This window comes from Molothrus aeneus, chromosome 9, assembly GCF_037042795.1.
Source record: "Molothrus aeneus isolate 106 chromosome 9, BPBGC_Maene_1.0, whole genome shotgun sequence".
In the NCBI taxonomy this organism is placed as follows: domain Eukaryota; kingdom Metazoa; phylum Chordata; class Aves; order Passeriformes; family Icteridae; genus Molothrus; species Molothrus aeneus.
Window position 1 is genome coordinate 11,427,704 of NC_089654.1, and position 13,490 is coordinate 11,441,193.

General features: G+C 45.2%; 2 protein-coding genes across 2 annotated transcripts; one reads left to right on the forward strand and one right to left on the reverse strand.

Annotated features, from left to right (window-relative positions):
• Positions 1-33: 33 nt before the first annotated feature.
• CFAP144 (cilia and flagella associated protein 144) lies at positions 34-3,551 on the reverse strand. The gene is made up of 4 exons (XM_066555392.1): positions 3,417-3,551; positions 2,650-2,709; positions 1,319-1,422; positions 34-301 (listed from the first exon to the last, which is right to left on the reverse strand). The coding sequence occupies exons 1-4, from the start codon at positions 3,544-3,546 to the stop codon at positions 179-181; spliced, it is 417 nt and encodes a 138-aa protein (XP_066411489.1). The 5' UTR covers positions 3,547-3,551; the 3' UTR covers positions 34-178.
• A 169-nt stretch (positions 3,552-3,720) lies between these two features.
• Positions 3,721-9,696, forward strand: PIF1 (PIF1 5'-to-3' DNA helicase). Its single transcript, XM_066555929.1, has 12 exons — positions 3,721-4,194; positions 4,271-4,376; positions 4,452-4,577; positions 4,675-4,828; positions 5,367-5,481; positions 5,556-5,662; positions 6,062-6,201; positions 6,569-6,675; positions 7,466-7,553; positions 8,086-8,231; positions 9,132-9,323; positions 9,640-9,696. The coding sequence occupies exons 1-12, from the start codon at positions 3,721-3,723 to the stop codon at positions 9,694-9,696; spliced, it is 1,812 nt and encodes a 603-aa protein (XP_066412026.1).
• The last annotated feature ends 3,794 nt before the right edge of the window (positions 9,697-13,490 follow it).

Sequence of the window (13,490 nt, forward strand, 5' to 3'; positions counted from 1 at the left end):
GATGGGTATAGGAACAGCAATGAGACAAATACAGAGCCTTACAGATAGGTTTATTTGTGACACTGTTGTCAGGTTGTAAATCTGGACAGATTAATATTCTCTTTTCTATTGTCTCTCACTAGAAATCTGCCAGACTTGCTAGATAACAAGCAGGACCTAACACATTAGATGTCAACATCTATCTGTAGCTTTCCTCCTGGTCTTTAGACTTCTGTCCCCGTGGTGCAGGGTAGCCATGGATGGTGATCTCAGTTGTCTGGCGTGGGAAGTAGAATCTGGTATCACTGCGGTCAAAAGGAACCTGGGAAACAAGAATGACAAACAGTCATGTGCTCTTACTAAAATCAGTAGTAGGAGTCCCTCCTGGGGGAGTGATGCATGGTGTTCCACTGCTGAGAAATGTCCAATTGACAGAAGAGCAGGGTACCACTGTATTGTTCTCTGCTTTGTTATGGTCAAACCTGCCGAATAAGGAAAACTTAACAAATTAAACAACATCATCAGTTCTGACTCTAAGAATCAAACTTGCTTCCCTACACACAAGTTTAGTTGCCTCCACCCTGCCAGACTAATCCTACCAGCAGTTCCTTAATACCACAGAGCCCAGCTGGGATGTCTGTCTCCACTCTTGTCATTACTAACTAGTTTACTTGATATATAATATGAAAAGTCAGTGAAGACTGTCTTATTTTCTTATTTATCTTAGTTTTCTTTATAACAGGCCAAAATTTGCCTTTCCCAAAACGCTAATTGCTCTACATCATCACAGCTGTTTGCCAGATATGATTGATGTCTCAGCTTGTTAATCATATTTCTTCTCCTGTTTATTCACACTTCCCCAGATGAATCCTCACTGTGGTATCTGCTTTGGGTATACTTAGATGATTATTAATTTTATGGTTCTGCTTGCAATGACTTTGAAAGATGCTGTGCAGCAGCACGTTTCTTTTCACAGTACTTCAGTACATCACTTTGCATTGCTCACTATGCCATTTCTCATGGCTGAATGCTTTAATAAACAGCCCTGAGTACACCTGTGGCATTTGGCAGTGTGCTGTCACTGTCTCTGTAGATGTTTTGCAGTCAGGTTTCTCAGGGGAAGTGTACTGCTTCTCTGTTCACGAGTCTCTGCTAGTGTGAAGAGTCCTCTTAGGTGTAAATTTAAAAAACATTTTCTGTGAAGAGCTCTGCTCATTCCCTGTAATTCTTGTTTTCCTTGTTTGTCACAAATTGTTTTCCTGCTTGAGTATTTTTCAGTGTGGCAGGCTTAACATCTCTGAATCCTGTAAAGGGCTGAGTATTTAAGCATCCTACTCACCAAAGGCTTTGTATGCCAGCCAATTTCTTGGCTTTCAGTTTGTGGCTCTGAGTATTTCTCTCTTGGCACCACTGCTGCACGGTGAAGAAGTTTCAGGAATTCATCTGTTGTTTTAAAAAACGAGACACAAATACAAATGAAAGTGTGTTTAAAAACAGCCCCTGTGCTTCTGTGAATCATACTGTCAGAATGCATGGTGACATTTCTACTCAAGTATTTCCCAAGGAAGTTTCAAGATTTGCCTGACAGTACTGTCCTGTAATTCTGTATCCCTGACTACTGTACTGCAGCATCTTGCTTTTCCTACACCACATCTAGTACAAACCAGTGCTCCATGACAGCTCTCGACTTTCTCAGTTGCCTGAGACCTGCAGCCTTCCCCTGGTTTGGTTTGCCACCCTCCCCAGTCCTTGAATAGAGCAGGCCAAACTTACCTGACCCATTAAGGTTTCTAGACAAAACTGGCATGTTAAAAATAAGGGAGCAGCTGCTCTAAGGGCTCTTATCAGTATTCTAAAGTAAGACTGGACAGTAATTTCAGCAGTTTAGTTGGGTAGAATCTGCAATGGCAGACAACATGCTTCTAGGTATTTTTGTTTTCCTGAGAGGTTTAGATTCTCCAAACCAAAATTTTATAGTGTCGCAGACATCTTTTTATGAAAATCCTTTTCTTAGGATTTTTTCCTGTTGAGAAGCTGAGAGGTTTCAGCAACAAAATGTAAACAATGGTTATCTGCTGCTGTGGAATATATCAGGTGTGTCTGTGACTGGCCCATCTTGGATGTTTACAATTAATGGCCAACCACAGCCCAGTTAGCTTGGACTCTCTGTCTGAGACACAGACCTTTCTTATTCATTCCATTCTATTCTTAGCTTAGCTAGCCTTCTGAGATGAAACTTTTTCCTTCTATTCTTTTTAGTATAGTTATAATGTAATATATATGTCATAAAATAACAAATCAAGCCTTCTGAAATATGGAGTCAGACCTACGTTTCTTCCCTCATCCTGAAAACCCCTGTGAACACTGTCACATTATAGTATGAATATAAGGAATTTTATCTATTTTACAGTTGCTCCATATTTTAATTAAAAACAAAAATAAGACCATAATTGCATGGATGCAAACTTGTGCTGAAAATGGAAAGCAATAGGAAAGGGCCTTAAAGTGGGCAAAACCTGCTTTACAAACAAAAATCATTTATGAGATTAACTTATATGGTCACAGAGGTGTGTCCGCATACATGCTATTTTAGACTGGTTACAATTACTAAATCTTATGTGTTAATAATTTTCTTATGTAGTTACCACAAGCTTTTCAAAGACTTCTTACCATCTATCGGCTCCTGTATGTTCTCGTGCCAAGACATTGGCTTCCTAGAAACCATGTGGACTGGAGAGAAATGAGAGGTGAATGACTTTAATGTGAATTTGGCATCACAGCCAGGTATAGAATATGTATTATTGAACTGCTTGTGCATAGAAGAAAATGAGTTAGAAATACAGATTAATGGCAACTTCTAGGAAGGGAAGGGCATTAACTGTGCTAAAGACCTTTCAATAGGATGCTGCCTGTGCTTACCATATCAGAGTCTCACCCCAGCCAAGGGATAGCCTGCAGAGTGCCAAGTCTCAGGAAATCATTTATCTTTGTTGTTTTATTGAAGAACTTAGACCTGAAAGAATCTACTTACATCACCTGCCTGTGCTAGCACAGACTGTGAATTAGCAGGTAGAAAGTGATCAGGACCTGAAGGAACAGGGTGTAGTGTTGGGGCCCTCTACCCCATCTTGGCTCTGTATTTACACTGAATTTGTAAATTCCTCACCCTAAATAGTTGCCTCACTTCTACGTGGTTACGGAAGGCACCATCTAGGCAAGCGGGTCACGTCTGTGTTCTGACTCTGAGCGTGCAAAAGGGAAATGCACCAATTGCCCTTTCCAGCTTTACCCTCTCGCTGGCCGCTCTGGGCTGCGGCTGTTCGTCCCTGAGTGCAGCTGAGCGCTGCGGGCCTGCCCCGGCCCCCCCACTCCCCTCACCGCTTGTTTTGCCCCCGGGGCTTTACGCCGGTTCCCCGTGGTTGGCCGGGAGGCCTCACCGGGATGGATGGGGTTCACAGTATACTGGGTGAAGAGCAGCTGCCAGCGGCGCTCCTTCCTGGCCCGCTCTGCCTGGAGGCGGTTCTGCCGCGCGTCCGGCGGGTCCCGCTCTCCGCGGCGAGCGGCCATGCCCGCGCGGCTGCCCTAGCAACGCCCGCGTGCTGCCGCCGGGGCCGCTGATTGGCCCGCGCGGCACTCCGCCTCGCGCCCCACCCTTCCCGCCTCCTATTGGCCGCCGAGTTAAAGCCCCCGGCGCTGATTGGCGGCGGCGCACGCGGCGCGTTTGAACGGCTGGTGGGGCTGATGGAGGCAGCGGAGCTGCGCTGCACGGCGGCCGTGGAGCAGCCGCTGCCGGGGGGCCTCGCCCCGCGCCGCCGCCTGATGCGGAACGCGACCGTGCTGCTGGGCCGCAACGAGCTGCGGCAGCCCGTGCTGCGGGTGGCCGGCGGCAGCGGCGCGGCGGCGGCGGTGCTGAGCTTCGTGCTGGCCGGTGACGCCGTGAGGCTCTTCACGCGGTTCGCGGGCGAGGGGCGGGCGGCGGTGCGGGTGGGACCGGACGGCGCCCAGGTGCTGCTGTCCGACTGCCCCCCGGACGCGCTGCGCCGCTTCCTCCGCCTCCTGCGCCTCAAGGTGGCCGCCGGGCCGCGGGACGCGCCGCGCCGCCCCCGCCTGCTGGAGCGGCCGCCGCCGTCCTTCTCCGTCATCAGCCCGGTGCAGGAGCGGGACCTGCTGGGCGGCCCCGGCCGCCGCCAAGAGCGGGGGCAGCGCCCGGCTGAGGTGAGTCCCGGGGCAAGGGCGCGGCCCCGGGGAGCGGCCCTGCCCAGCCTCACAGCGCGCCCCTCCTATCCCGCAGGTGCCCCGCGCGGAGAGGCGGCTCCCGGCGAGGCTCTCGGCGGAGCAGGAGGCGGTGCTGGGCGCCGTGCGGAGCGGGAAGAGCATCTTCTTCACCGGCTCCGCAGGTGAGCGGTCCCGGCCACTCTCATCGGCTCCCCGGGGAAAGTCCTGGCCATTGACCTGTTGCTTTTCTCTCGAAGGGACTGGGAAGTCGTTCCTGCTGAAGAGGATCTTGGGCTCCCTCCCTCCCAACATCACCTACGCTACAGCCAGCACGGGAGTGGCGGCTTGTCACATCGGTGGCACAACTCTCCACGCCTTTGCAGGTGATGGCCTGCCCGACAGTGAGGGGCTGGGAGCTCTTACTCCCTTCCCAAAGAATCAGGAGCATCCTAAAGCATTGCTTCTTTTGTCCTGTGACAGGGATCGGCTCTGGGAAGGCACCGCTGGAACAGTGCATTCAGCTGGCAGAGAGGCCGGGGGTGCGCCAGCACTGGCTGGCCTGCCAGCACTTAATTATTGATGAGATCTCAATGGTGGACGGCAAGTTCTTTGACAAGCTGGAAGCAGTGGCAAGGTGAGCAATTGTCAGGTCTAGCAGCAATGAATTTCTCTAAACTTCCAGTCTGCTTCCTTTTTTTCATTTTGTGAATGGATACAAGCAGCTGCTTCGACAGGATGGTAAGGAGGCATGAAATCGTAGCATCTGGGTCGATCTTTACTATGAGATAGGTTTTGGTCATGTCCACTCCTCACTCACAGCTGTGGCTGTTTGGGTTGTTCTCTCCTGAGTTAATTGGTGTCTATAGAGCTGAGTCCAGAATGTACAGCTCTGCCCAAAAGGTCTCTCTTGGCAGAGAGAAGTAGCTGTAGTATAACAGCCACTAAAGAATCAAGACCAGTATTAACCTCTGGGCTAGGTAAGCAAAGAAAATTTAATGTCTTGTACTCGCACTGCTTAATTATTTGAGCTCTTCTGAGGCAGCTGGGGATAAATATCTTTCACTGCAGGTTGTCTAGGTTTGAATATACTGACAGATTTAGAAGCAACTTCTGGGACCTGACTATATCTAGATTCTGGAGGACATTCAAAACTTCTCTTCTATCCCTTTCAGGGCTGTCAGAAAACGGGATGAGCCTTTTGGAGGAATTCAGCTAATTATCTGTGGGGATTTCTTACAGCTACCCCCAGTCTGCAAGGCTAATGAAGAAACCAAGTTCTGCTTCCAGGTACAAAACTGTTCCTAAATTCATTCTCATACCTCAAGTCTTTCTCTTTCTTACCAAGACAATGATTTTTCCAGGCAAAAAGCTGGAGGAAATGCATCCACATAAACATGGAGCTGACTGAAGTGCGGAGACAGACTGACAAGACCTTTGTCTCAATCCTGAGTGCAATCCGTTTAGGCAGGTGAGGAGAAACTCACCTCTCTTTGTAATCCCTGCTCCCCACACGTGGAGCAGAGTAAAGAGCAGTTTGTCACTTTTCTGTACCCTGTCAGGAATGTGTGGCTGTGGGCAAAAGCTATAAATGCTTTAGTTAACATAGACAGGTTTCATATATGCTGCTCTGGTAAGGAAGGGTCTTCCTAGGGTCCCTGTGCAATTTCTGTGAATTAATTCAAAGGATCCTGAGCTGGCAGGGCTGGGGCACACACTGGCTCTGCTCTCTCACTTTATGCAGGGATCCTTCTCGGTCCTCTCTGGAGGCCTGTAGCTTGCACAGACTGATCTAGCTGTGTGGAGGTTACTGCTGCTCAAACCTGTCCCTGATCACTTTAAAGAAGAATTCCCTTTTCCTGGCTACCAGGTGCACAGAGGAGGTTACCAGACAGCTGATGCAGACAGCTGCTCACAAGTCTGAGCGTGATGGGATCCTGGCTACGAGGCTGTGCACCCATAAAGATGATGTAGAAATAACCAACGAGAGACGCTTGCAACAGCTTCCAGGTGAACTCGGTGGAGGAAACTACTGGCTCTTTTTTGTCTCCCTTGCTGGCCCTTGGATTCTTTGTTAGTCTGCTTTGGAGATCTGGTGTTGGTAGTGAGTGAAACTGCTCAAAATGCTGTCTACTCAGTTCTTATTTACTGCTGACCTTTCATTCCTGTGCCTTTTCATGCTCTGGAAGTTAGATAGGGAAGAGAGGCAATAGTGAGCTCTCTGCTGTTAGATGTGACTAGGTTTGTGTGAGGATATCCTAGCAGCAGAGCAGAATGGATATTAAAAGAGGAATTGCTGTTAGAAATAAATGCTGAACGTCCTGAAATGCTGTGTAGAGTATGTTCAACAGTTGTAAGTTCTGTCTTTCCTTAACAGGAGAAATGCATGTGTTTGAGGCTTTGGACAGTGACCCAATGCTAGTGAAGTTAATTGATGCTCAGTGTCCTGTGGGTGGTAGAGTTGAGCTAAAGCTTGGAGCTCAGGTAAGTGTGTGTACACATGTGTGATAGACCAGAACAAATGGCATAAGAAAAATGGAGGAATATCAGAGAAATGTATAGAGTAGATTAATATATAGAATGCAAATTCAGTCTAGAATGACAATGCCAGGCCAACAGAAGATGATCCCAATCTCCTGTATCTTTTTTGCTTAGAGTCTTATCCACACAGAAGATGAGCTCAGGTCCATGTCTTGAGGACAGTGGTGATTGCTGTGACTTTGACAGACATGTCCAGTCATATTTAGAAGCTTTCCAGTAGCAGAGAGCATAAGCAGTCCTTGCCTGCAGTCTCAGCTCCAGGTACAGCAGCCCTCCCCACCTGTAAAGGTAGGGCACAGCTTGCCATATTTGCTGGACCAGGCACCTAGCTCTGAGTTGGGGCTGTCAGAATGGAAAGGATGTGGGATTGTACTTAGTAGTAGCACTGTTTGCTTTGGAAACTTGTTCCTTTGCTATTCCCAGAATCTGTATTTGCATAGGCTGGTGATGCCTGGTGAAGGGGAAACTGCTCCCTGGATCTGAGCTCACAGCTGTGGACAGAAATAGCTCAAGTAAAGTGTTCAATGCTGTAAAATGATGTAGTTAGGAATCCTAGGAAGGAAAGGCTATGAAATAATTCCAATCAAATGGGAGATGGTGCTGCAATAGGCAGGATAGGACAATTTGGCCAAATCAGCCTGATGTGCTCATGCTTCCTGGCAAGAAATTTAGCTGCAGGTAGCTGAACAGGCTGTAGAAGCAGTGCATTGAAGATATTTCTTTTTCTCTGTAGGTGATGTTAGCAAAGAACCTTGATGTGTCTCAAGGGCTGGTGAATGGGGCACGAGGTGTCGTTGTAGGGTTTGAAAGTGAACAGAAGGGTAAGCAAGCCTTTTGATCTTTTGTTGAAGGAAGTGGGAAAATAACAAAACAGTGTGTCATTGGTGGCTGATGACTTCTTTATTTGTTTACAGCTTGGTAATAATTTGAGAGAAAGCAGAGAGATCTCTGCAAGCTTGGGGCTCTCACGAGCTGTGATGTCATGCACTGCATCAGCTACAGCTATCTGTAGGCCTCTTGTGTTCTGTATTCTGTATGCAAATGTGTATGCTCATTTGAATTTCCTGTTTGCTCTGCTGAAGCAAGTTTTGATTAATTTTTGTTTGTTTTTGTCAAAGAATAATCTTCTGCTACCTGCAAAATGTATTTTTCTCTGCATCTCGACTGGTAAAATACCTGCCTTAATTCTTCTGCTTAAGTAGATGTCAAACATCATTTCAGGACATGCTATTAACTGTCTGTGGATTTAGGTTTGGTTTAGGCAGAAAAAAGCTGTTCTTTAGCTGCTGACATCCTGGCTGTTGAATGTCAGGAATACATTCCTGGTTTTTTTTCCTGCTCCCATTCCTACAGGGCTGCCTAAGGTGAGGTTTCTCTGTGGGGTCACACAGCTCATAAAAATGGAGAAATGGGTCATCAAAGGACCATCAGGAGTTCATCTGAGTCGTCAGCAATTACCTTTAAAATTGGCATGGGCCATTTCCATTCACAAGAGTCAGGTGGGTGTTCTTGTACAGCTGTCTATAAACTTTTACACCAGTATAAACCTTATTTCCTGGGTGAGCTTGTATTGCTGGTGAAACAGGAGGGGAAGCTGAAAGGCCCTTGCTGGGGGGGAAGGCCAGAATATGTGTCTAGCTGCAGAGAGTGGGGCTCTCAGTACTGCTGGGGTTTCCCTAAGGGCACTGCCATCTGCAGAGTTGGAGTTGGGCTATACAGCAGCATTATTTATCACTGTGGGCTGATGAGGGTAGTGCTCCCCTGAGAGCACTGGGGACCTGAGCTCTGCAGTGTCACTGAGGAGGCTGCTGGAGCCACAGCTGTGCTCTTTGGGCTGGTCTCGCCCTTTGGTGGTGCAGAGTGGGGATTTTTTCAATATAACTTTCAATGTGACAATGTAATATTTTAAAAGTTCCTTTCTTTCCAGAAGACTTCATATTTGATAAATACTGGTCTTGGAGACCTGTGACCTATGAGTTTATAGTTTAAACTAGGCCATGCTGTAAATTCTGCTGCACCTGGGACAACCCATGGGGCAGGGCTGGCCAGGCCTTACCCAAACTCTCTCTCAGGTCTCCCTGAGGACTGCTTGAGAATGGTGCCTGCTCCAGTTAACTACTAAGAGTGAAACCAGCAGGATTTCTTCCCCTGTTATCTTGATTAGATGGAATTTATGGAGTTTCACACAACAAGAACCTCACTGGAGTTAGTGGATCTTACTGTCTGCTAGAAATTTCCTGACAGTGGAAAAATGTCTTTGCTTTCTACTGATTCCCTTTTTTTTTAAATCAAAACCTTTTCCCAAAGATGGTACCTTGGACAGACTCACAAGACAGGTTAGTGCTGATACATCCCAATGTTTGTTTGCTGTGTAACCCAGCCCTCTGTGCCTTTGGCAGGGCATGTCTCTGGACTGTGTGGAGATCTCCCTGGCCAGAGTCTTTGAGAGTGGCCAGGCCTACGTAGCCCTGTCCCGAGCCCGAAGCCTGGCGGGGCTCCGTGTCCTGGATTTTGACCCCAAAGCAGTGAGAGCTGATCCTGCTGTGCTGCACTTCTACAGGCACCTGAGGCATCACCAGCTTCTAGCCCAGGTAAAGGAAAATCCCACTCTAGCAAAGCTGCCCTGTGCCACCAGGATGAGAGATGTGGTCACCAAGATGTTTCTTTTACTTCCTAAGCAAGATCAACACTTGAGGCAGGAGAGATGAAACTGCAGAGAGGGCATGTAGCAGGGCAGCTCTTGGTGGCAAAATACCCCTGTAGAGTTGGGGTTGTGTAACACTACCTGATCCTCTGGGTGAAAGGATGGGTTGGGATTCTTTGAGCCTCCTCTTGTAGTAAGGATTGAGGAAGCAGTGGGCACAAAAGAAATTTCTGGTATGTTTTTTCTTTTTCTTTCTCCTCAAGGATTCACTACACACCCATTCAGATGCTGATGAGAAGGAGAACTGGAAATGCAACTGAGAATGCTCTTCTAGTCTCTGTGAGGTGTCAGCTCAGCCTGCTGAGATCCAGCAATCTTGCTGTGTATATTAAATAAACACAGACAAAGTCAAAGGAGATTTTTTTGATGTTTGCTTCATTCAGCTGACTCTGGATATGTAGAACTATCCCCATCTCACATCTCTGCAATTTGGAAGGCTTCTGCAGACCCCTTTGAGCCCCCAGCCTTGAGTACGCCTGTGTCACAAATGCAACTCTAGCAAACAAAATGACTGAACAAGGATGTACCTGAGGGACATTTCTACAGTTTTATGCTGTCTGAGGTACCTTCCTACCATTCTCTCCTGCCTGCTCATTGTATTTTATTATCTGCACATATAGACTGAGACCTGTGTGCCTTTCTTCAAGTATACCACCGTGGAGAGACGGAAAGTGTGTCCTCTTTGCTTGGATGGATTGCTCACAGGAGCTGCTGACACAAGGGAAAGCAGTGCTAAACATCTGGAATACTTGATTTACCTGCAAGAGAAGAGCTGTTCTTGCTGCCTGACTCCAGGAGTCTGCATAACTTCTTCCACAAGCAGAACTGTCAGAGTTGCACATGGCCTGTTAGGCTGATACATAGCATTTTTATTAGTCTGTTGCATACAATGAGGTGATATTTTTCAACCTTTTGAGATGAGCTGGCACTATTTAAAAATAGGAGGGAGTCCTACATCTTATACCCATAATTATGGAACTATAAGAACTGTGAAGATTGATCACCCCATGAGCAAGAAGGGGATCAGAGGACATGGGTGCTGGTGGGACCCCTCTTGTTTAAACACATGAGGCTCCCATTCAGATGGGAGTTTCTCCTGGAAAAAATGTCTGACTAATAAGGTGGAACTTGAGTGTGCAACAGAGGAATGGCTAAGGACATGGGAAGTGTGCTGTAACTTCACTCGTTTCAGCAAAAGCAGAGATGAGCAGAACCAATGTGCTGTCTTCTTAATAAAGGAGAAGCTTTGGTCTTTGTATTTTAGCACTTTGCTTAAAGCTAAAGTAACTTGCATATTTTAAAATGTTTTACATATGGGAATAACATGAAATAACATCCAGCTGGAACTTGTCTCCTGCAGGGGAATTCTCTAAAAAAGCCTTTGCAGTGTAAGCAGGTTGAAGGCTATTTCTTGGCAGCTGCTCTCCATAAGGCCAGGAAAGGATGTTGGCTAGCTAGTGGTTAACATAACAGAAAACAGACTTCAATAGGAAGTAAAATGTATTTTTTTGTTTTGTTTTGGGTTTCTTTGTTTGATTTTTTTTTTTCCTGGGCTTGAGAAGGTAGAGTCTTGGAGGAAGCAATAGTATAAGACAGAAGTGTTACTATTATTCAGAGAGGTTCTTAATGTATCAGCACATTGTTTGGTGGGGAGTGGATGGAAGTACCTGGAGGTGGAGCTGGAGCCTATGGAAGGCAAGTCCCAAACCTTGTGCTTGGCCAGGGGGCTGGTTTCAGTTAGCATTCTTGTGGGTTTTTAAAGATGGGATGCTGCAGTATAATGAGGGATTTATGTTGCATTGGACTTTAAAGTGTGGGACCTGAAATGCCCAGAATGCTAAATTGAGTTTTACTGTTGGGGTAGACAGCTATGAAGAATATGCCAGGCAAGTCCAGTCATTGACAATAAATTGATTTATTGATTGATTATGTAAGAGCGATAAGGCAGGTTCAAATCCTTTAATTATTCTTAAAAAGTTCCTGTACCCCTGTAATTGCAAAACAATTCAGAGTGTAAGACTAGTGATTATGTGCAATGCAAATAAACTTTTAATAATGATCTTGTGAAGTAAGTCACTTAACTTTCATCGACTTAGGGACTGAAATCTTTGCAGTTGTATTGGAGGGGTGGGTTGGTGCCAATTTGAGATAAAATGCTAAACAGTTTAAAAGATGAAAAGGTGAATATTTCATTTAGTATTAAATCTAGGTGAAATATTGTGCATGCATTCTCAGTGATGGAACTGTGGAAGCAGAATCACTGTGGCTTTTGAAGGGCTGGCAGCTGCTCTGAGGCCAAAAGGTATCCATCTGTGTAAACTCTGGCTGTTCTCACTTCCAGCTAGAGCAGATATGTGGATGGGTGGTGAGTTTGAAAGCTGCTATTTGAATCCTAAAAGAAGCAGTCAGGACAAATCTGAGCTGACAGGCTCTGTCATGGCTCCCCTTGGGTTGGGATTATGATGAGGCCTTTTTAAAATGGAATAATGCTTTCCTAGATGAGCAAAAAAAATCTTGTCATACAATAAACATCCCTTCTTCCATATTCTCCCTAACATGTTAATTTTTCTTAGAGGTACTATCTAGAGCTAGAACTCAGTACACCCCCATGAGATTTAAAAAAAAAAAGGCAAAACAACAAAACCACAACTTATAATTTAAGCCTTTAAACATCTGCCTTAACTGCAGCTATTATTAAGTGAATTAAACTAAGAGTTTGATTCATAATTGGTATTTCTGTTACTACAAAGTACAGCCATTCTCATTTCAAATACACTAAGCCATAAGAAACTGCTTTATACCAGCTAAAGCTCCATAATACATTTGTGTTATTGGAAGCATAATTCACAAACAGAGTGTTATTAAAACCTTACCAGCTTCCAGTTCAAGTCTTTGTATGGTGATTTAACACCCTTCCTATTCTTTATGTGACATTTTCATTATAATTAAACAAATATGTGTCCTCACAGCCTGTGCCCACAAGTCCTGTGAGCACAGCAAAGGCAGCAATAGTCCTGTTGATCTTGGATGCTGTAATAAGATTGTGTCCAGGAATTAGACCTTCATATTCAGAATTGCTCTGAATAGATAAAAAAATGCTGCTCTTAAGTGATGGAAATACAGTACATTATTGGTTGTGCTATGAATGCTAATAATGTAATTTTTCTTGTAGATATTACAAGTTTCTCATTTTATATTAGGCCACTCCGTGACATGTAATTGTCTTCTGCTGTTAAATCTAAGCAGTTCTATTATTAGCATGAGAAAAGACCTGAATTGCTAGAGATTGCATTTAGATGTGTAAAATTTCTATTTTGCTGTTTCCTATATAACTATTTTATGCTTGTTACTATTAAAAATCATAAGATGTATGGAATATTTTAGCTGAGCTACTGACTAGTATATAATTTATGAAATCTTGTTATAGAGGCAAAATAAGTTGATAGGAAGTCTAAGAGTAGTTTTTCACTTATAATTCTTAAATACTGCACTATTTGATCTTTTTTCTTTTAAATTTGTTATGGTGTTTGTACAGGGGGCAGTCAGATGTGACAAAGAATGTATGAGAGCCCTCCTGGGGTGGCAGCTCTTTAGGCACCAACAGCTTCCTACCTGGTACCACACATGGGCAACTGGGTTCCAAGGTAACACACCTTCTTTCTAAATTGCTTATTACAATATTTCTGCAATGACAACTATGATAAAGATGTCTCTGTCAGAAATTTAAGGTTTTTAATGAAGGTTTTAAAAAAATATTTTATGGACTTCGTTGGGTTTTTTTCCCCTCTTATTTCTCAAAATATGTGTTGTTTGTCAACAGACAGGTGAATGTGTACAGGAACCACACCTTCCATCTACTGCTTCTTACGCCACTGGGCTGTATCTGTATATCAGTTTTCTGTAGGACACTTAATTTTTGTTTTTTGAATTACTATAAACACCCTGAGAATTATAGGGGGACTTGCACAGACTTCCAGTTGGAAGTTAGGAGTTGGTCCAGGTCTTCAGATTTTGGATTCTGGATTGTTTACTGAAAGATCTGTGATTCTCTTTA